Below are 23,539 nucleotides of genomic sequence, written 5' to 3'. Positions count from 1 at the left end.
GTTATTGAGATCATTAAGATTTTGAGTGTCTGTTGTGTTTATAAAGTCATATTTTGTAGGGAGTACTCAGGAACTTCATGGATGCACTTTTTTTCTCAAAGTATCATCTGGATATGAACATGCATATGCATTTGATTCTTTTTTCCTATACCAGGGAAGCTATTAGGACTTAGCTCAAAATCTTGACATCTTCCCTTTTAACAGTAAGACCTATTTAAAATTTGAGTGAGAGCAACCATGCTGTTTCCTGAAGTAATCAGTCCAGTTATGTTGCCTCAACCAAAAACCTCAACAAAATGCTCATTATCAGCAGAACATATTTATTAAGCACCTTTGCTAGATGTATACTTTCTGTTTCTGTCTCCGTATACAGTGGCACAAAAACATACACACATACATACAATCTTAGTCTGTCTAGTTGGGAAGAAGTAATACATAGATACAATGATAGCAAATAGTATGTAACTGATGTTGAATAAGTGATATAGACAGTAAGTATAACCACAAGTTTTGTTGTTGTTTTTTTTTTTGAGTCACAGTCTCACTCTTGCCCAGGCTGGAGTATAGTGGCACACTCATGGCTTACCACAGCCTCAACCTCAGGTGATCCTTCCATCTTTGCCTCCTTCCTTAGTAACTGGGACTACAGGCATGCACCCCCACACCTGGCTAGTTTTGGGATTTTTCTTTCTTTTCTTTTCTTTTCTTTTTTTTTTTTTTTTGCAGAGACAGGTCTTGCTGTGTTACCTAGGCTGGTTCAAACTTATGGGCTCAAGCAGTCCTCTTGCCTCAGCCTCCCAAAGTGCTGAGGCATGAACCACAACATCCAGCCTCAGAATACTGAATATTTAAATATATATATATATATATATATGTATATATGAAGTCTGGAGTTTTCTAAATACTGACATTATGTTCAAATGAAATGCTCGTTGGAGCATTTTGGATTTTTAGATTTGGTATGCTCAACTGGTAAGTATAAAAAAAATTCCTAAATCTCAAATGTGAAACACTCCTGGTCCCAGGCATTTCGAATAAGTAATACTCAACTTGCATTTGTAATAAAACAACATTTATTCCCTCCTAGAGAAAACTTACCATGTCCCTAATTGTAGATACAGAACTTTCCTGAGATAAGCTAAGAGATCAGGAGATCATCTATAGAAAGACAAACCTTAGAACTCTCTAACCTGAAAAAACCCAGACTACACTGGGAAAGAATAAGAGACAAAAATGAAGCGGCCATTTAAAAGGTTGGGTGCAGTGGCTCATGCCTGTTATCCCAGCACTTTGGGAGGCCAAGGTGGAAGGACTGCTTGAGGTCAAGAGTTCAAGACCAGCCAGGGCAACATAGCAAGACCCTTTCTCTACAAAAATAAAAATATTCTGGGCATGATGGCATGTACCTGTAGTTCTAGCCAGTCAGGAGGCTGAAGTGGAAGATTCACTTGAGCCCAGGAGTTCGAGGGAGCTATGACTATACCACTGCACTCCAGCTGGACTACGGAGTGAAACTGTGTCTCTAAAAATATTATTTTAAATAAAAAAATAAAAAGGGAAGTAGAATTATGGACCAAAAGCATCTCATGAGTTTTGTAAGCCATCTCCTAGTATTATCTCATGTTTGATTTTCAAGAGGAGAAATAGAGACCAAATTCACACCCTTTTGGATTATAGCTTGTCTTAAAACCATGGATTTTAAAGAGAAAAAAGGGAATAGTTAGAAAAGAAGCAGATTGAAATCCAATGTAACTTTTGAACTTCTTGATTGTCTTAAGACAGACCATTTAGAGGAGTGTAGCTTCCAATATTTTATACTCATAAAATTGTGTCACCACTATATAATGAAAGAATCGATTCCTATTTATAAAGGCTTATTGCTACAAATTCATCATATTCATTCCTTTTTCTTATGTCTATCCTATCCCATCTCGTCCTTACTCCCATTCTCGTCCAGCAAGGTTTCAGAAATATACAAGGACTGTGGTATCTGGTGAATCTATCAGGCATTGTTCTACCTTGGTTTGGAGGAAAGTTTTATATGTTTGTGTTCTTTCACCTCTTAGGTTTCTCTTTCACCCCTAAAGCTTTTATCTGTAATTGATTGCACAATAGTCTATAATCCCTAGATAATAGTTATATTAAACCCTTAAGAATGCTTTCTTAAGTATTTTTGCTTCACTAATTTTATAGTGGTGGGCATTTTAGTCTAGGAAGAGGAGGGGAATATGAACTAGATCTCTAAATTAGCTAGTCATTAAACCTAAAAGAGACTAAATCATCAAAAAGGAATTCAAGGGACAGGAAAACAATTCATGCCATTTTTCTCATACTCCAATGGCAGAGTTGATTGAAAGTTGCTAACTGCATCATCCGTGAGAGAATACTGTTGGGCATGGTTCTTAAAATTAAACGATCTGATTGCTTTATTACAGACCTACTTTCTAATTTCCTACTAATTTTGAGTATTCATTAGCCTTTTGGTGTGAGTAAAATCTTAGTCATAGCTCCTTTTCCACTTTTAATTTGATTGCACTTTTCATTTTCTAGTTTGGTGAGGATTCATCAACCTCCAGTATGATGTCTGTGAACTTTGATGTTCAGGCAAATCAGAGTGAAGTCAGTGATTCGGTCAAGTCTTCTCCTGTAGCCCATTCTGTTCTCTGGATCTGGGGCAGGGACTCTGATGCATATAGGGTAAGTTCATAGGAGGTGATGAAAGAGTTTTCTCAAACAGACAAGGTACCTTAAAGCAGTGGCCCTAACCTCACTGATTAATATGGCCCTTATGCCTATTCATCGTAGTTCAGCAAACGCTTATTAAACTTCTATTTAATGGAAGGCATTCTGATAGGTAGTGGATGAGTAAGACACAGACTCTGATTTGAGTTCTTCCCAATCACATGGGGCTGATAGACACACTGAACTGATTTCAGTTCAAAGCTTTATACTCTGAGTATAATGACCAGTTTTAACAAGTCTCTAAACTTGACCCAAGTATGTGCTTGTATATACTTCACTTATTTAATCAGCATTCTTTTATTGAGCTCCCAGCTGTGTACCAGGTTGGTGCCAGCAGGCGCCTTCATCTCCTGGAGGCTACGTTCTAACAGATGGTACAGAAAACATACAGGTTAATAAATATATGTTTCTAGGCTAGCTAAGCAAGAATTTTGTGTTAGCTGATGGGGATACCATGGACAGAGACCATGTATTTTTTATTCACCATTACATTTTCAGAATTTAATCAAGGGTTTATTTTAACAGAATTGACATAACCATTTATATTTAGTTATATGTAATGGAAATTTCCCAGAGCTTGATAGCTTTAGGGTATGTTTAGTAAGCCTCTGGTGTGTTCGGAAAAAAACAAACATTTTACAAATTGTGAAGCAATTATTAAACCTTGGCACTGGAAATAAAAGGTCTTAGGGAGAAACAGTTTTCAATGCCAGTTTTATAAGCTTATGTGTGCTTTCAGGTATAGGTCAGAAACTCCATCTTAAACTGACTTAAACAAAAATAAAATTTGCCTTTTTCACAGGAATTCTGGAGGTGGGATAAACTTTAGACTTGGTTGATTCATGGCCCTGTGATGCCATCAGTGACCCATTTCTTTTCCTTTTCTTCACTCTGCCATCCATAGTATTGTTTCATTTGAAAACTCGTTTCCCTCATGGTCATAAGGTGACAGCCAGAAGCAACTGGAACAGCTTGGTTTTTTTGTTCATATGTAGCATAAGAGACCAAGACTTGCTTTTCTCTCCCCAAAACCCAAGCAGGTCTCTCCTTGTGTCTTGTTGGCTCACCTGGCTCAGGCCTGCCCGCCTGTGAACTAGCCCATGGTAAAGCAGGTGCTTAGAACTACTGGCTTAGATTCTAGAATCCACTGCAGTGTCCACGTTTATCTTAAAATATTTTCATTTTGTTCAATTATCCTAGTATATTTCTGTTCTTTTAAAAGTTTATTTATAGCATGTTGAGATAATCCAAATAAATTTATAGAGAACTGTTTCTTTTTAGGACAAACAGCATATTCTGTGGCCTAAAAGAGCAGATTGTACAGAAAGCTACCCAAGAGTCCCTGTTGGTGGGGAATTGCCTACGTATTTTCTGCCTCCAGAAAACAAAGGACTCAGGCAAGTGCTGATGGATTTGGCAAAGCAGCTGATTCTGCATGATTGTCACCTGGCGGTTCTTTGAGAGCACCAGCCTTGGACTTGAAAGGTTAAGTCTTTATCTTGAAATCACCCAAACTTTGGAAATATGAATCTTGTTCCTTTTTCTTGTGCCAGGATCCACGAACTGAACAGTGATGATTATTCTTCAGAAGAAGAGGCCCAAACCCCTGACTGTTCCATAACTGACTTCAGAAAAAGCCACACTCTGTCCTACTTAGTCAAAGAATTAGAGGTCCGCATGGATCTGAAAGCCAAAATGCCAGATGACTATGCACGAAAAGTAAGGCTCACTTAGGCTGGTGTTTATTGCCGTCCATTCTGGGTGACTTCAGAAGCCTCTTAGATGGAACAAAAATTTGATAGAAGATAGTTTTTGAGCATTACGTATGTAAAACTGAAGGATAGAGTTATAGGATTGGTGAAATGATTGAGAAATTAGTCATGCTATTAAAGGAGGGCCAGGAATGTGTTCCTCGGGGCTGCTATTTACAGAGACCATCTGAGCACTGTTCTCTAACTCGGAGGGCTTCAAGGACCAGTAGCGCAGGACTCTCTCTTTACCTAATGGAGGCCATTCTGATCACTTCAATTTAGCTTTATACCATCCAGGCCTCCAGAAGTTTGTGTAAATTTCCCTTGCCTTATCTACCCTGCTTTGGCCTTATATGAGGTCCTTAGGCATTTGTATTAATTTGATAACCACTTTGCAAACATTATAAGTTTTGTTATGCTGTTTCCCTAAATTTCTATTACTTATGTTTAACTAGGAATGTTTTGTTATTGTGGACAACTATATCAGATGCCATTCCACAGATATAAATGAAAAATATTACCTTTTTACGGAGATAGCAGACCATCACAATCAGCTTTGAAATTTAGTTTCAAAACCATAAGCACTTATTTCTTATATTCAACAAACACTGAGGCAAAATTTTAAAAATATGTGGGTGTCAGGAATGCACAAATAAATAGATTATGACAGCAAGAACATTTAAGTAGATTAATTGGGGTGTTCTCCATCTAGGGCAGATAGTAGATTTTTATTGTACCAGGAATTGCATGCTATATTCCTTTGAAGATTTTCTCCTTGTGTTCTGGACACTAAGGTTGACTTTAATGGAATATGTTAGACTACCTTAATATGTATGTATGTGGTATGTATGTCTTTTAACTTTTTTTAGTTAAAGGAAGCTAGTATGTACATGTGAACAGGTCACTTGTTGGAATGTTAGTGACTTTATGTTGTATATGACTGTTAATATCTGTTCAAATTAACCGTTCCAGAGGAGCTCAAGAAAAGACCACCATCTATAGAAATTCTTCTCCAATGTCTTCCCTGTTATTGTCAGTTGAGTCCATCTTCCTTTTGATGTTTCAGATTTTGCTTTCCCGTATTAATAACTATACTATCCCAGAAGAGGAAATTGGTTCTTTCTTGTTTCATGCTATCAACAAGGTGAGTCATTGACGTCTGAAACTGAAATGTCTAGTAGTTGTATTTAAAGCTTAAAATATACTTATTACAAATCTTATTTAGAACAAGTATGCATTCTTGTACTAACGAATATTTGGGGGTTTTTAGCCAAATGCTCCTGTCTGGCTCATACTCAATGAAGCAGGTCTGTACTGGAGGGCAGTAGGAAACAGCACTTTTGCCATCGCCTGTCTTCAGAGGGCTTTGAACTTAGCTCCACTTCAATACCAGGACGTTCCTCTTGTCAACTTGGCCAACCTCTTGATTCACTATGGCCTTCATCTTGATGCCACTAAGCTGCTACTTCAAGCTTTGGCCATCAATAGCTCCGAGGTGAGGTTTTATGTTTCTTTGTAGCTCCATGTACTATGTAGAATATCTCAAATTTAGAGTTCAATTTGTATTTTTCTAAGGAGAGCTTAGAAAATGTCGTTTTTTCCAAGAGCAGAATTTGCATATTTCAAGAGAGGGTATATAAAGATTTTGTTTTATTTTGATGTGTTATTTTTTCTCTTAAACAAGTGAAATTTGTAATTACAGTTAATTTTTTTAGAAACTTACATCTAAATAAGAACAACATAGCTATAAAAATATACCGCCACTTTTTTATGTTGGTCTGACCAACATAATTATGTTGGTTCTTATTTTGTCCTACTCATCACAGCATGCATATTGCTTAATTCGACACTGCTTTACAATGTCAATTTATAGATGTATTTACACTGTTTAAGCCAGAGCACAGTATAAAGGTGGTTTTGATAAGAATAGATGGGTAGATTGACTTTCTTGCCCTGACCCTTCCACATACTGCTGTATAGTTCATAGATTCAAAGACACCACTTGTATATATATATTTCAACATTTCTGAAATCAGGAAGCATATTGTAATTGCTGTCTTTCTAGGTTTCATGAAATACAGTTGCAATAAACATAAAACTAAACTGATTTTATACCTAATGTCTAAATGTAAGTTTTATGTCCAAATCTTTAGAAGAGGTATGCATGAATCAGATTTATTTGAGGTGTCCCAAAACTGATTTTTTAAGTATGAAAAGAAAATATTTTCATTTTCATGTTTCCTTTGAAATACACAAATTTACAACTGGATTTTAAGCAAAAATTTATAGTCTCTATATTATATAACAAGTCATAATTGCCAAAGAAGTGCATCAAATATCTCTCTAATGATCACTGTGTACCAGGTGCCAGTACAGTGAGAGCAGGTATTCTATACAGATATAGGATGTGATGAAGTGGTTACCAGTGAAAGGCTCCAGGCAGCTGTATGCCCTGGAAACTTCTCATGGCTCACTTTCTACAGCTTCTAGCCAAGGCAATTAAGTAGTGTTCTTCTGAAGAAAAAAAGAACTCCCTTCGTGATTACTTGTCTTTCTATAGTTTAAAATTATACTAAAATTTTAGTTGTTAAATACTGTGGTACTGCAACAAGAATAAAAAGATGTATTAATGGATCACGGTGGGTATTCTAAAAATATACCGTCACCAACTTTCACTCTCTTCCCAACTATTCTCATTTGGAAATATTTCCAAATACTTGCTTATCTCCCATGTATATATTTTATTTTAACTTAGTTTTTAGTTTTTGAGTTGGGGGTCTCACTCTGTGGCTAGGCTGCAGTGTAGTGACATGATCACGACTCACCACAGCCTTGAACTTCTGGGCGTAGGCGATACTTCCGCCTCAGTCTCCCGAGTAGCTGAAACTACAGGCATACACCAATAAGCCTGGCTAATTTTGTTGTTGTTGTTGTTTTGTAGCGAGGAGGTCTAACTGTGTTTCCTAGACTGTTGTCAAACTCCTAGGCTCAAGCAGTCCTCTCACTTCAGCTTCCCAAAGTGCTGGGATTACAGGCATAAGCCACCATGCCCAGCCTGTGCACATATTTTATAGGGTTGCAACTCTCCTGTACAAACAGTCTTTAAAGCTTGTTATATCTAAAAAAAAGTATAACTACATAGTTTTTAAAACCATCAGTTCAAATGTTTGTTTAAAGGTTTAGTGAATTGACTCGCCACGACGTATTCTGTTGCATATTTGCATTGCTACCAGTGGTTATCTATTAGCAATAATGATTTTCTGTATAAGGTCTTTTCCATGTTTCAGATAATTTTCCTAGGAAAGATTGCTAATAGTGGAATTACTTATTACTTAATGTTTTATCCAAAATGCCAAACAATTCACCACAAGGTTTGAGTCTATATATATTGCTATGAATAATGCCTTAAAAATATCCATTTCAATTATATCTTCACCAGAATTGGACCATTAAAAAAACTTTTAAAAATTGGTTACTAGAGCCAAGCACCATACTAAGCACTTTACATGTAGTAACCCATTTAGTGCTTTACAGCAAGCTTATGAGATAGAATCTCCCCTTTGAAAGATGAGGAAACCCTAAGAGTTAAATGCACAGAGAAGTTAAGGCATTTGCTGAATGTCTCAGAGCTTGGTTTTGAACTCAGAAGACTGGATGCAGAGCTCACACTCTTTAGCCATGTTATCCTGCCTCTGAATTAACATGGGTAAAGCAAGTTTGCTTGTTTAAAAAAGTCACTTCTCTGTTCTAACATAAAATTTTATCTTTTATTTGTGTTTTAACATAAATGTTCACGTATATATTTTGCTCATTTTGTTAGAATTTAGTTTTTTAAATTTTGTACAAATTCTTGGTGTAATAAAGTCTCTAACTCCATCTGTCATGTGTTAAAAATATTTTCTCTTTGCCTTTTTATCTTGGCTTTTAAAAATTGCCCTTAAGCTTGTTGATCTCTCAATTTTGATTTCTAATGTTAAAGTGTCCTCATAAGAAGACTGAAAAAAATTCTGTTTTGTTTTTGTTTTCTTGACTTAATCTTTAAATCATTTATTCTCAAATATATGAAGATCTTTTCATATGTTGTCTCCTAGATATTTTATAGTTTTAGGTTTTACATTTAGTTCTATGATTCATTTCAAGTTAAGTTTTTTGGTGGCATGGGTGGGGATCAAAGTTCATGCTTACATGGGTATCTAGTTGTTTCTTTACCATATCTTGAGAAGACTCTCCTTTTTCTGTTAAATTACGTTTTCTCTGAATTCCACACCTCTGTGCCCTATGGCTTACTCGACATCTGCACTTGGATGTCTAAAGGCCCTTTTAAAACTAAAGTCCGCCCCGGCCGGGCCGGCCCCCGCCCCGCGGCCGCCTCCTCCGGGCTGGGCCGCGCCGCCTCTTCATCCATCCCCGTGCACCACAGGTGGCACAGGCGCCAAGATGTCCAACCGAGTGGTCTGCCGGGAAGCCAGTCTCGCTGGGAGCTGGCACACGGCCTCAGGACCGCAGCTGAATGCACAGCTAGAAGGTCGGCTTTCACAAGTACAGTCTACAAAAAGACCTGCTAGAGCCATTATTGCACCCCATGCAGGATATACATACGGTGGGTCTTGCGCTGCCCATGCTTCCAAACCAGTGGACCCGTCTGTTACGGTATGAGTATTATAGAACAATTAGACCCTGTATCTTTTGGCAATTATCTGAAGAAAGACCATAATACTATATGTGGCAGACATCCCATTGGGGTGTTACTAAATGCTATCACAGAGCTCCAGAAGAATGGAATGAATATGAGCTTTTCCTTTTTGAATTATGCCCCATCAAGCCAGCGTAGAAACTGGCAAGACAGTTCAGTGAGTTGTGCAGCAGGGGCACTCAAGGTCCACTGAAGCTCGAATCCTCAGGGATGCCACCTGCACGCTCTCATACACTGTCTGGCCTAGCCTTTACCAGACACTGGTCCTGGTTTGGGGGGGATTCTGAAACCTCAAACTAATAGAACTTTCTTCTCTTCTTTTCTAGTAGGTGTAGTCCTTCCTTAATTTCAACTCATTAAAAAATGCTTTATAGTTTAGGGCCGTGGAAGGAAGCCTGGCTCAAAATATTTTGATCAAAAAAGATGACAGTGTAAAGCCCAGTTGTGGCAGGTCACTTTCTGAAAGTAACTTTTAAAGCATTTACCATATCCTAAATTTGCATTCTTTGCAGACTTGTGCACATATATTTACCGCTTTCAGAATAGTTTTGCAAATTGTACACAAAAAACAAAAAAGGTGGAAGCTTTTTAATAAAGAAATTGCATTTATAGATGATCTGTATTAGAATATAATAAATCTCCAATTATAGTCAATGACTGCCCGTGTTGTACAACAGATACCTTCTATTTTAGTTGCTAATAAAGGGCTAAACAACTCAAAAAAAACCAAAAACTAAAGTCCAAAACCAAGCTCCTTGACACGGTTCCAAGTTTGTTCTTCCCAGTTGTCCCATTTCAGGGAACAATAAAACTGTTATTCTAGTAGCTCAGGATGAAAAATAGAGCTTTCCTTCATACCATTCTCCTTGTCTCAGGACAAATCCAATCTACTAGCTAACCTTGCTGATTCTGTTTTTTAAAATATTTCCAGGATTTCACTATTTATCATCATTTCCACTGCTAACCTGATCCAAACTTTATGTATGTATGTATGTATTTTAGATGGAGTCTTACTCGTGCTCACAACCACCACAGCCTCGACCTGCTAGGTTCAGGTGATCCTTCTGCTTCAACCTTCCAAGTAGCTGGAGTCACAGGCATGCACCATGCCCGGCTTATTTTTTAAAATTTATTGTAGAATCAAAGTCTCGCCATGTTGCCCTGCCTGGTCTCAAGCCCCTGGGTTCAGGCAGTCCTCTTGCCTCTGCCTCCAAAGTGCTGGGATTATGGGCATGAATCATCACACCTGGCTCACTGTTATTTTTGTCTGGATTATTTCAAGAGTCTCCAAAATGGCTTCTCTGCTTCTACCTTTGTCCTTCTATAGTCTGTTCTCATACAGTAAGCAGTAAAATCCTTATAAAAAGTTTTATTTGCTCTTTGGGAGGTGGGGGTAAGGGAATTGCCTGAGCCCATGGGTTCGAGACTTACCTGAGAAACTTGGCAAGACCTTGTCTTTACAATAAATTAAAAAACTAGTTGGCATGGTGGCATATGCCTGTGGTTACAGCTACTTGGAAGGCTGAGGCAGGAAGATCACCTGAGCCCAGCAGATCGAGGCTGCAGTGGCTGTGAGCATTTGCCTGGGTGGTAGAGTGACACACTGACTCAAAAAAGAAAAAAAAGTCTTATTTGTCCATTTCCCTGCTTCAGCCTCCACAGAACTCACAGTAAGAGAATTTCTAAAGGTATAGAAAGTCCTGCATGACCTTGTTACTTTTCTGACCTTCCCTCTGTGAGGTTGCTTCTTTGCTCATTCTATTCCAGGCTACTTGGCTCCTTGGCTCTTTTGATCATACTAGGCATGTGGGAGCCTCAGCATCTTGGCATCTTCTGTTCTCTCGGCTTGTAGTATTTTACCCCACCAAAATCCTCTGTGGCTTCATCCTTCACCTCCTCAAAGTCTTATAAATACTACCTTGTCAGTAAGTCCTTCCTGCACCACTCTATTTAAAATGGCACTTCCCTTCCCCACTTTGGTACCATTTATGTCTGTCTCGTCCTTCTGTATTTTTCTCCATCACATTTTACTCACTGTAAGGTCCATGGAGGTAGGAATTACCTTATCTTCTGCTGTATCCTTAGTGTCTAAAACTGTGCCTGGAACTTAATAAACACTTAGCACTTTCTGAATAAATTGATAGAAATTCATCTTTATTTCCCCCCTCAAAATGCTAACCAGTTTATCTCATTGCAGAGCGTTTGCACACCCATCATTTCGGTTATGGAGATAGTTGCAACACTTTGTTTCCTTATGCAAAATATAAACACATTTTGAAATCTAAGTGGGATTTAATTTTATATTACACCAAGTTTGTGTGAACCACCACGTAATGCAAGCATGTAATCTGACCACCAAGTAATGCTATCATTGTGATCTGACAGCTGCCTAGATTAGACTTCTTTAATCTGGGATATTTTGTACACCTTGGCTTGGTTACAGTGAGACATTTCTGATGACTTATACACATTGTATGATTTATTGTGCAACTTTATAATAAAACATTCTTAGATGTTAAAAAATGTTTTTTATGATAAAATAAATTTAAAACATGTTTTGCCCACAAACAAATACAAAAATACTAGACACAAGTGTGTTTCAGTTAAAATGTCCTAAACTAAGTGTTTTGGGCTGCTTATAAAAATAGTCTTAGCAAACAATTGGATAATAGTATATAAAATCTACTGTCTACAGTAGCATCAAGAAGACATCGAATATCTAGGAATAAATCTAAAGGAAGATATACAAGATTTATATACTAATTATAAAACATTGCTAAAAGAAAGAGCACATAAATTCATGTCGTACATCCTAAATCTGAAAATCCAAGATTGAAGTACTCTAAAATCTGAAACTTTCTGAGTGCAACATGATTCTCAAAGGAAATACTCAGTATTCTGTTTTTTGGATTTAGGATGCTCAACCAGTAAGTACAGTAAAATATTCCAAAATTAAAAAGAAATTTAAATCCAAAACACTTCTGGTCCCAAGCATTTTGAATAAGGAATACTCGATCTGGAAATGGAGATATACGTTGTGTTCATGCATTAGGGTATTCTATATTGTTAAGATGTCAGTTCTCTCCAGCTAGACTTATAGATTCACTTCAGTCCCATACACCTAGCAATTTCATGTATATCTGTGTATATTGACAGTTAATTCTAGAATCTACATATAAATGAACCTGGAGTAGTAAAAAAATGGAGTGGGGGAACAGAGTTAGAAGGCTGATACTACCAGCTATCAAGACTTACTATAATTAAATCAGTGTGATATTGGTTCAAAAACACTCAAACATATCAGTGGAACACAATAGAGAATTTAGGAATAGACTGCCATGTATAGAGTCACTGATTTATGGCAAAGCCAAACCTGTAGTTCAATGAGAGAAAAATGTTTTGTTTTGTTTTTTTAAACAGGTAGTGCTAGAGTAATTGTATGATATTCCTATGAGAAAAGAAAAGAACAGCCTACCCTACACCATACACAAAATTAATTTGAAGTGGATCATGTACTAAAATGTAAAAGATAAAACAATAAAGCTTCTTGATGAAAACATAGAAGAAAGTTTTTATGATCTTTTAGTAGGCAAAGATGTCAGAAAGCACTAGCTATAAAGGAAAAAAAAGATAAACTGGACTTCCTTAAAATTAAGAATTTCTTTATCAAAAGTTATCATTAAGAGAGTAAAAAGGAAAACCATAGACAGAAGATATTTGCAGTAAGTATTTTCAACAAAGGACTAATATCTAATATATAGAGACACCTCCTTCAAATCAATTAGATGAAGAACAGATACTTCAGAAACAAGGCCATCCAAATGGCCAATAGGCACATGAAAAACGTACTCAGCATTACTGCTCATCAGCTAAATGCAAATTAAAACCACAGTTAGATGCCACTTCAGCCCACTAAAATATCTAAAATTTAAAACACTGACAATACAAAGTCACTGAATTTTCATACTTGCTGGTAGGAGTGTAAATTTGTGCATTCATTTTGGGAAACTATTTGGTTGTATCTGTTAAAGCTAAACGTATATCCCTACCTTACAACCCACTATATACACATGGAAAAGGAGTACAATATGTCTACCAAGACATTTATAAGAATGTTCGAGACCAGCCCAGCCAACTTGGCGAAACCTAGTTTCTACAATAAATAAAAAATTAGCCGGACGTGATAGCGCGCGCCTGTAGTTCAGCTACTTGGAAGGCTGAGGCGGAAGGTTTGCCGGAGCCCAACAGGTCGACACTGGGGTGGCCCTGAGCGTTCCACTGCCCTCCAGCCTGGGTGATGGAGTGAGACTCCGACTCAAAAAAAAAAAAAAATGTCCATAGTAACTTTATTCATAATAGCCAGAAAGTGGAAACAGCCTAAATAACAATCAGTAGGAGCATGGACGAACAAGCTGTGGCATATTCATATGCTGGACCATTGTAAACCACTGATGTACACACAAAAAAGGGTTGTATTTTTATTTCAGGCTGAGTGAAAGAAGCTTCAAAAGGATATGTATTATAGGTATGTGTAAGAGAACGTGCTGCTCGACTTCATTTATATGCAGTTCAAGAACTGTGATGAAAGTAGTCCTAACAATGGTTACTTCTGAGTTTGGGGTTGAGTTCTCAAGGAACCTCCTAGGGTAAAACTTTCTAAATGTTTTAGGTCTTGACCTGTGTGGTAGTTACTGTATACTTATATAAATTTGTTGAGCTAAACATTTAAGACTAGGGTATATTACACACTTTATATATTTTTTATCTTAGTAAAAAGGTAAAATACGTTTGCATATATATTATAAAGCTTAGACTTGGCCAATATGAATGAAATGGACAGTTAGCAATCATCTTTATGGCATAAACAAAGAAAAGCCAAAAGATTTATAATGGTAAGATTTTGTAACTCTCAAAAAATATTCATTAACATTTTGCTGATTTTTTTTCTTTTCAGCCTCTGACCTTTTTGAGCCTGGGAAATGCTTACCTTGCTCTGAAGAATATCAGTGGGGCGCTTGAGGCCTTTAGACAGGCTTTGAAATTAACTACCAAATGCCCAGAGTGTGAAAACAGCCTGAAGTTGATCCGCTGTATGCAGTTTTATCCTTTTCTATACAACATCACCTCTTCTGTTTGCAGTGGTAAGCAGCTGTTAAATGCTGACAAAATGTAATGAGCTCAGCTGGCATCACTGTTCTGGTCAGCAGAACACAGAAAATGACATTCTCAGTTTTTCATAACCAAGGATAACAAACCCAGATACATAGGAAAGAAATTAGTTCATAGCTCACCATGGAAGCCTTGGGGTGTTAAAGCTAAATTCTCTCCCAGAACCCTGGTTAAGAAAGGCTAACTAAAATATGTGGTATATTCAGCTGTGATGACCAGGCTGTAAGACTTTTTTTCCTCTCGTCTAGTTTTTTTTGGTGTTTTATACTAACTGATATTCATGGAAAAGTATATTTTTTTCTGTCCATGAAGACAAGTTGTTTGAGGCAGTTCTTCCACATATACTCAGTCACTGAAGTATAGCTCCTTGCTTTTCAATGAAGGTGATTCAAAAATGTGCTCCTTTAAAATAGTCACCTGATATTAAGTGGTGTCTCTCTCTTGGGTAAAGCCAGTATCTAAAACTGTCACTAATTCATCAGTTAGAACCTTCTTTCTAAGAGTCCTCTGATATTTGATTATTTACTTATTTCACTTTCACTCTAAGGAAAAAAAATAATGAGCTTCAACTCCCTGCCTGATTTGTGACAGGTGTAACTTCCATGTGTGTGGATCAGTACCTGGCCATTGTAGAGCACACAGTGGGTACTTTGTTCACAGTCAAATTAGAGTGTAATATTTAAGCAGAGGGTTTCAGACCAGTTCCTTCACTTTGTGTATTTAAAAAAAAACAAAAACTTGACACCACTTGTTTATGTGACTTATCTAAAAGGCATTAATAATTATTAGTAAATTTGGGACCAGAAACTAGATTTTCTGACTCACTGTACCATACTGCCTATGGATTTTAATGACAGACCGTTAGTCTGTCATTAATGTATCTGTAAACATCAGAACCCAGTTATTTACTGAAGAAACTTAAGACTCTCTTGGCAATGTAACTTCACAGCTCAATTGTGGATCAGTGTTAAGGACAGTTGAAATTAAAGTTCTGCTGAAGGCCTAAGGCAGTGTTTTATGGCGGCAGAGTGGAACGGCTACTACTAGAATCATGTAGATTTTTTATGTTGGAGCCCTAGCTCTGCCACAACTTTCTTTTTTAAAAAAATTTTTTTGTTTTTAATTTTTTGTGGATTTATAATAGTACTGCCGTAACTTTCTAATCCCACTAAAGTAACTTGTGTCCTCATCTATACAATAAAAGACAATAAAACCTATATCACACACTTGTTGAGAAGATTAAATGAGAGCTTCATCATATAGGAGACACTGGGTAAAAGTAAGCTGAGAAATTCACAGTGAGTACAAAGTACTCAGCACTTCCAAGGTGTAAATTACAGATCTTTACCTTCTTACTTAATCCTAGAAAACTTATTGTGGTCTTCTAAATGTTGTAAGTTACCTAAGAACAGCCTTGTAGATAAGATTTCGCTTTTTCAATGATTTTTTTGTATTAATAGAATCTTATTTTTTTGCTTACTATATCATCTCTCTCACCTCTCTTGGAGTTTCTTTTTGTTGTTGATAAGAAGGATTTTGGTATATACAGTGACCCTTTTCTAAAAAAATGAATTTTCTTAGCATTAGTTTCATGTGTTTTTGTTGACTTTTTCAGTTTCTTGAAGTTTATTCTCAGTTTATGTCACTCATGTCAAGAGAGGAATTCAGTTGTCTTGAACTTTTTCTCCAGAGCATAAATTCAGCTAGTCTAAGAAACTAATAACATAGAACAGATCTTTCTCAGAGTTGTGGTATCTGATAGTCTAGATTATCCCAAGAATATTATTGGATCCAGTGTCATAACATTAAAAGACTTTTGTTTTTTTGAGTCAGAGTCTCACTCTGTCACTCAGGCTGAAGTGCAGTGGCATGATCATGGCTCTCTGCAGCCTCAGCCTTCTGGGCTCAGGCGGTCCTTCCACCTCAACCTCCTGAGTAGCTGTGACTTCAGGCACTTGCCACCATGCCTGGATGGTTTTTTATTATTTTGTAGAGACAAGGTCTCTCTTGCCTAGGCTGATCTCAAACTCCTGGGCTCAAGTAATCCGCCTGCCTCATCCTCCCAAAGTACTTGGATAATAGGCATGAGCCACCATGCTCAGCCACAATAAAAGAACTTTGATATGGAAAGAGGGAATGTGTTCTTTAGTTCATTCCGAGAGAAATCCTCACACACACACAAAAATTTTAGCTCCTTTTACATTGTAACGAACTAGTTTAATAATTAAGCAAGTCTTTGCTCATATTTGCCGAGATCACTGGAAGAAGTTATTACTGCTAATAGACAAAATCATTCTGATATAAACCAGAAAAGAATCCAATATCTATTAACACCTCAGTAAATACTATTACCTCCTAATGGAAATGTATGCTCTCCATCCTCTAGGTTTAAAAACTCATTGATGGCAGTTAATTGATTTCAATATTGAATCTTTCTTTGACAGTATTTTTGCATTATTTCCAGAGTAATCTTGTTCATTCACAGTTGCTTTACTGAGTGGCAACTTTGAAAACCTAAAGCTTGAAAGAAGCAAAATACCTCTGTAAAAACCATGAACGTCTTATATTTGGAATCTAAATAGTTACATCTACTCCAGTTATTTCTGAGCTTTACTAAATGATTGATTTAAAAAAGACGAAAACCTATGAATAATGATCAGCTCTAGTACTTTCATTGAAATCAGATGATTCTGTTTACCTTCTGCTTTTTCATATTTTTGGTATTAAAGTAAGCCTCAGAAAAAGCTTTCTTCATTATCTCTTATCTTAATTATCTGTTTGTTTTTATTATGACAACACAAAGTTCCAAGAGATTGACAGGGCTTGTGATTCTCTTTTCATGTAATAGTCGAAGAATGCATTTTGTAATTGTTTTCTATTAGATAAGAATTTAGTGATCTCTCTCTACCCCTTTGCCAACCGAAGTATTCTCTTATGAAAGTATATTTGAAAAACTGTCATTTGAAAGCATCTCAAAGAAGCTTTTCAAGATAGAAATAGTTAAGTATCCTTGGAAAACTTTATTTAAAAATAATTTTTCTGACCACTATTATTATTCTTCCACAAATTCCTTTTTTTTTTTTTGAGTTCGGATCTCAACTCTGTTGCCCAGGCTAGAGGGCAGTGGCATGATCATGGCTGACTACAGCTTCCACCACTTGGGCTCAGGCGATCCTTTGTCTCAGCCTCCCAAAGTGCTGGGATTACATGTGTGAGCCACCACACCCAGCCAATTATTGTCTTTAAAAATCCATGTTTAATAATTATTTTTTCAGCAACTATAATGTAGTACAATGTCTTAGATAGTCTGATAGTATGAAAGAACTATAACGAAGCACACAGGTAATATATTCTATTACCTTTGAATACTGTTTCGTTCAACTTAAAATACATAATCACTGTGCTCAAAAAGATTTTTCTATTTTCAAAGACTTTATAGCTAAAATTGTATCCATTAGTGCAAAGTTATTTCTGGCAGTTTTTTCAAACTTTTGTTAACCTAGAATTTTTTTTTTTTTTTTTTTTGAGTCAGTGTCTTACTCTGCCGCCCAGACTGGAGTGCAGCGGCCGCTCCCGGCCACCACAGCCTCGACCCGCTGGGCCCCGGCGATCCTTTCGCCTCAGCCTTCCACATAGCCGGAATTACAGGCGCGTGCTACCACGCCCGGCTGGTTTTTTTATTTATTGTAGAGATGAGGTCTCGCTGCCCAGGCGGGTCTCGAACCCGCGGGCTCAGGCAATCCACTCACCTCAGCCTCCCAAAGGCACGGGACTACCGGCTGAGCCACCAAGCCCGGCTAACCTAGAAATTTTATTGGCTGCCGTTTGTCAGATACACACGTTCTTATAGCAACTGCTTGTCATTCTCATCTTTCTCTCCTTTGAATAGTATTTAAGAAATTGCACATATTTAATAGGTAGTTCTATATTGCCACCACAATTTCAAGGATGCGTGAAGGAAAACTTAATAGATGGACTTTTTTAGTTGCCCACTCTCAAGTGGTAAGAAAGAAGTTACGGCTTCCAGTTTTGATTAAACCTTTTATTTCGGCAGTTTTTAAATACATACTGTTTTCCACATTTGTAGGCTTATAACAAGCTATAGCAGCCTTATTTAACAACTTTAATTAAATAAAAAACTATAGTTTTATTTAACAGAACTGAGTTGATCACTTTAACAAACCCATTCTTCAATAACAACTTAACTTTACTCTTTAAAAAGTAAAATGGGGCTGGGCTCAGTGGCTCAGCCTGTAATCCCAGCACTTTGGGAGGTTGAGGCAAGTGGATTGCCTGAGCCTGTGGGTTTGAGACCAACCCGGGCAATTTGGTGAGACCTCGTCTCTACAATAAATCACAAAAAATTAGCCGGGCATGGTAACATGCGCCTGTAGTTCTGGCTACTTAGAAGGCTGAGACAGAAAGATCACAGGAGCTCAGTGGGTCGACACTGGGGAGGCTGTGAGTGTGCCCCTGCACCCCCAACCTGGGTGACGGAGTGAGACTCTGACTCCAAAAAAAAAAAAGTGGCTCAGATCCTTACAGTTTATATAAATAAAGTTTATACAGAAGAACTCAGACTTTAATGACTAGCTATTAGAATTTTATACAAGATTCCTCTGTGATATGTCTTTGATAGCTTTTGCCTCTAGAAAGATTATATCTGTGATCTTCATATTTGTTCCAGTGTACAGATGGATTATCTTGTGTTCTCTTTACAACATCTCTGTATTTGTAACATCTATTTAAGTAAGTCATATCTCTTTTTATGACTTGTTTTGTTGTCTGTGATTTTAGTCTGTGTTCTTCTACCTAAGTTTCTGTAGATTTACAGTTTACAGCTTAAAGCAATTTTATAGTTCAGATTTTGAAGAAAAAGAAATCCTGCCTTTTGGTGCCCTCTGGTGGACTGTCCAGTGTATAGTCTGTTTGTAAGCAAGGACCTTTGCTTTATTACATTCTTTTTTAAAAACAAATATTCTTATAGACTCAGTTTGTGTATCATTTTTTAAAAGAGATGGGGTCAGCCGGGTTTGGTGGCTCAGCCTGTAATCCCGCGCTTTGGGAGGCTGAGGTGAGTGAATCGCCTGAGTCCGCGGGTTCAAAACCCACCTGGGCAACATGACGAGACCTCATCTCTACAATAAATCAAAAATTAGCCAGGCGTGGTAGCACACGCCTGTAGTTCCAGCTGCTTGGAAGGTTGAGGCAGAAGGATCGCCAGAGCCCGGCAGGTCGAGGCTGCGGTGGCCGGGAGCGGCCACTGCACTCCAGTCTGGGTGACAGAGTGAGACTCCAACTCAAAAAAACAAAAGCAAAAAGAAAACAAACAAAAGATAAAAGAGATGGGGTTCTTGCTATGTTGCCCAGGTACAATCATAGTGCACCACAGCCTCTAGCTCCTGACCTCAGGTGATCCTTCAACCTCAGCCTCCTGAGTAGCTAGGGCTACAGGCGCATGCCAGTGCGCTTGGCTCCTGTAGCGTTTTTAATATGCTACTAGTTAGGTCACCTTTAAGTCTGTGAAAAGAATTGCAACTCTACTAAATTTGTTACAGATTTCAAAATTTTGAAATGTAGGCACATCCTGCAACAAAAACTAATGTACCTCTCTGTGTGTAATAAGTGTCTAGTTTTTTTATTTCTTTACTTAAAAGAGCTGTAATTATTTGGTTAAGAAATAATTATTTGACATGTAGCTATGTGATAGAGGAACAATAGGAAAAATTTTACAAATCTAGAAGCACAGGTTATGATTTACTCAAATTACAGACTCAGTCAGTGATAGATCTCAAACTAAAACTGAGTCTCTGCCTTCCAGAGCTAGTCTGGTTCTCTTGCATAATTCTTTACCTTCAACAAGTCACAGACTGTTCCAGTGTCATGATTGAAAGAATTCGTGTTTGTAGATTCTTAGGACACTTCGTGAAAGTGGCATAATCACTATACTTTTTATGTCATCCCTCAGAAGTGATCCATCCCTACATAAAGCATGGATGTAAACTAGATTATTGGGAGCAGTCATAATTAACCCCAAGAGCACACCTGAAATGGTCTCTTTCAACATAACATGTCACCTTGATCTTTTCTGAATCATGTATCATTACATTGCCACAGAGGCATGGATTTTACACAGAAGATATGGTGGCCATACTTGTAGTATTAGCTCAGTAGGCAATATTTTTTTGGGGAAGGGGGGATTTCCACTATTTAGCTTTGATGAACAAAAGGGTTACCTTTGTTTTTTTATGAGAACTTAGGACAAGCCAGGCACAGTGGCTCATGCCTGTAATCTAGCACTTTGGGAGACCGAGGTGGGAGGATTGCCTGAGCCCATGAATTCGAGACAAGCCTGGGAAACATGGTGAGACCTCATCTCTAGAATAAATTAAAAAATTAGGCAGTCATGGTGGCATATGCCTGTAGTCCCAGCTACTTGGAAGGCTGAGGCGGAAGGATCACCTGAGCCCAGGTGGAGGCTGCAGTAGCCATGAGCATGCCCTGTGCATTCCAGCCTGAGTGACAGGGAAACTCTGACTCAAAAAAAAAAAAGACATAGTACAGTGTTATCAGAGTCTGATGTCCAGTAGTTTTACAGTTTAACCTCTGAAAGACATTGAATATATATAAGTATTTCTTGGTCTTTAATGTGAATTTATTGTCCTACATGCAAAAAAAATTTTTTTCCTTTTAAAGAATGGACCTATAGGCACTTGCCTAAGATCTTTTCACAGTTATCCATCCAGTCATTATAAATTGTTAACCTGGCCAAATAATGCCTAAGAAAAATGAAGTTTATGGTGGATATCATCTTTTAAAGCAATAGACTATTTGTTTTCTTTTAACCAAAGAATCCTGGGTATGGCTTATTTACTCATTCAGCTGTTATTTACTAAATGCCAGGTACTATTTTAGGAACTGGAAATCAAACCAAAAAACTCCAGCTCTTATGCAGCTGCATTCTTGTAGAAGGAAACAGAGAGTAGATGATAAATGCAATACATTTCTTTCTTTTTTTTGGAGTCTAAGTCTCACTCTGTCATCCAGGCTGGAGTACAGTGGCACCCTCATGGCTCACTGCAGTCTCGACTTGCTGGGCTCAGGTGATCCTTCTGCCTCAGCCTTCCAAGTATCTGGAGCTACAGGCATGCAACACCATGCCCAGCTGATTTTTTGATTTATGGTGGAGACGAAGTCTTGCCATGTTGTCCAGGCTGATCTCAAACTCCTGGGCTCAGGCAATTCTCTCATCTCCATCTCCCAAGTGCTGGGATTACAGGTGTGAGCCACTACATCCAACTGATATATGTAATACATTTTTTATGTTAGACAATAAGTGCTGTGGGGGGAAGATAACACTTTAGGGGTCATCAAAGGAGGCCCCATTGCCAATGTAATATTTGAGCAAAGCCTTGCAGGAGGTTAGGGGTTCTGAGCCATACAGACACGTAGTAGAAAAGCATTTCAGGCAGAGGGAAGATTGTTGCAAAGAGGTAGAGGTGTCAGAGATGAAATCACAGCTGAGTGGGAGGAGGATGGAGCTGCATCTGACTGCCTTGCAGACCATTCTAATAATTTGGACTTTCATTCTAAGAGAAAGATGCATGATTTGGAAGATTTTGGACACAAGAATGAAATGATGTGGTTTACATTTTATCAGGATTCCTCTGGTGGCTTTGTTGAGATTTGAACATTGTGGGGTAAGAGCAGAAACAAGAGGACCAGGTGGAATGCTATAGCAGAAGTGTCAATGAGAGATGATACTAACTTGGACCAGTGAGTAGGTGGGGAAAGAGTGAGAAGTGATCATATTTTGGTATATTTTGAAGGTAGAACAACAAGACACCACTGGAAAGGGATGTGGGCATTGAAAGAAAAAGGGACCAGGGTTGACTCCTAAATTTGGGGCCTGAGCAACTGGGTATGTAGTGGTGCTATTTAATAAGATAGTCAAGTGTGAGGAAGGAGCAGATTTGGGGAGAAAAACAAGTTTGGCTGTGGACACGTTACGTTTGAGTTGCCTGTTAAGTGTTCAAGTGGAGAGATGTTGAGTAGGTCATTGAATATGTGAATGTTAAAATGGTCAGGGAAGAAGAGGCCCAGGCTAGAGATAGTAATTTGTGAGTCGTGGGTGTGTGACTAGTTTTTAAAATCGTGAACTTGGATAAAATTAGCTCAGCATAAAAAGGAGAATGGGTCAGTGATTAATTACTAGCACATTCTAGCCAACATTTAGAGTCTAGGCAGATAAAGAACAGTAAGGGAGTAGCCAGTGAAGTAGTAGGAAAATCAGGGAAGTGCTTTGTCCCAGAAGCCGTGTGAGGAAAGTGTTTTAAGGTGTGATCAAGTGTATCATTGCTGCATAAGATGATTGTATGAAGGGATCCAAAGCAACTCCAGAATCTGTGTCTGTATATCATGTATTGATTCTTACAAATAAACTTCAAAGTACTCTCCGTTTGATGCAATGCACCCATCGAGTCGCTTTTTCTACTGCTGAAGACATTTTTTGAACTTGTCAATTTTGATGCCTGTTAGTGCTTCTGCCGCTTTTGTTTCTTGCCTCTTCCACGTGGGCAGAACCTCTCCCTTTGAGGACTCTTTTTATCAGGGAAATAACAGTCGCTTGGGGCGCAGCCAGGTAAAGGGGAGGGTGGGGCATGGGCCTCGTGCGTTTCTAGTCAGAGACTGCTGAGCACTCAGTACGGCGTGGGCAGGCGTGCTCGTAGACCACCCATCGCGAAATAGGCAGATGCATTGAGAGGATCTCCAGAAAAATTCAGTGAAGCCAAATGAGCCTCTTACAGCACTGATGTGATGGGTTCCTAGAACACTTATCTAGCGGGGATGCCTATACTGCAAGGGACTTGCCCTCCAAAAAAGATAATTTTAGGTGGTTTTTTTGGGGATTCCCCCTCATATATCCTGTGTGGTTGAGTTGAATGGGTCAGATAATTAACTATTACTGGATTTAGTAGCAAGGAGTTTGTTGATGATCTTGTAAAAGCTTATGAAATGGATTTTGAAAGAGGTGAGGAAGTGGAGATGGCAAGCAACTTTCTTTCTTTCTTTCTTTCCTTCCTTCCTTCCTTCCTTCCTCCCTCCCTCCCTCCCTCTCTCCCTCCCTCCCTCCCTTCCTTCCTTCCTTCCTTCCTTCCTTCCTTCCTTCCTTCCTTCCTTTTTG

The 23,539-nt window shown here is 38.1% G+C and overlaps 1 protein-coding gene across 1 annotated transcript in view; it reads left to right on the top strand.

Annotated features, from left to right (window-relative positions):
- Nucleotides 1–23,539, top strand: part of TTC17 (tetratricopeptide repeat domain 17) — a 120,209-nt gene that overhangs the window by 14,380 nt on the left and 82,290 nt on the right. Inside the window, exons 10-15 of the mRNA XM_021719512.1 lie at nt 2,551–2,697; nt 4,024–4,139; nt 4,296–4,461; nt 5,560–5,637; nt 5,764–5,988; nt 14,141–14,327. Of these exons, the coding sequence (XP_021575187.1) occupies nt 2,551–2,697; nt 4,024–4,139; nt 4,296–4,461; nt 5,560–5,637; nt 5,764–5,988; nt 14,141–14,327 (919 nt within the window). The remainder of the gene's footprint in view (nt 1–2,550; nt 2,698–4,023; nt 4,140–4,295; nt 4,462–5,559; nt 5,638–5,763; nt 5,989–14,140; nt 14,328–23,539) is intronic.

The sequence above is a fragment of the Carlito syrichta genome, unplaced genomic scaffold (assembly GCF_000164805.1).
Source record: "Carlito syrichta isolate Samal-C Ts95f unplaced genomic scaffold, Tarsius_syrichta-2.0.1 Scaffold314782, whole genome shotgun sequence".
NCBI lineage: Eukaryota > Metazoa > Chordata > Mammalia > Primates > Tarsiidae > Carlito > Carlito syrichta.
The sequence above is the reverse complement of the archived record's forward strand: the minus strand, read 5'-3'. Positions and strand labels throughout refer to the sequence as shown.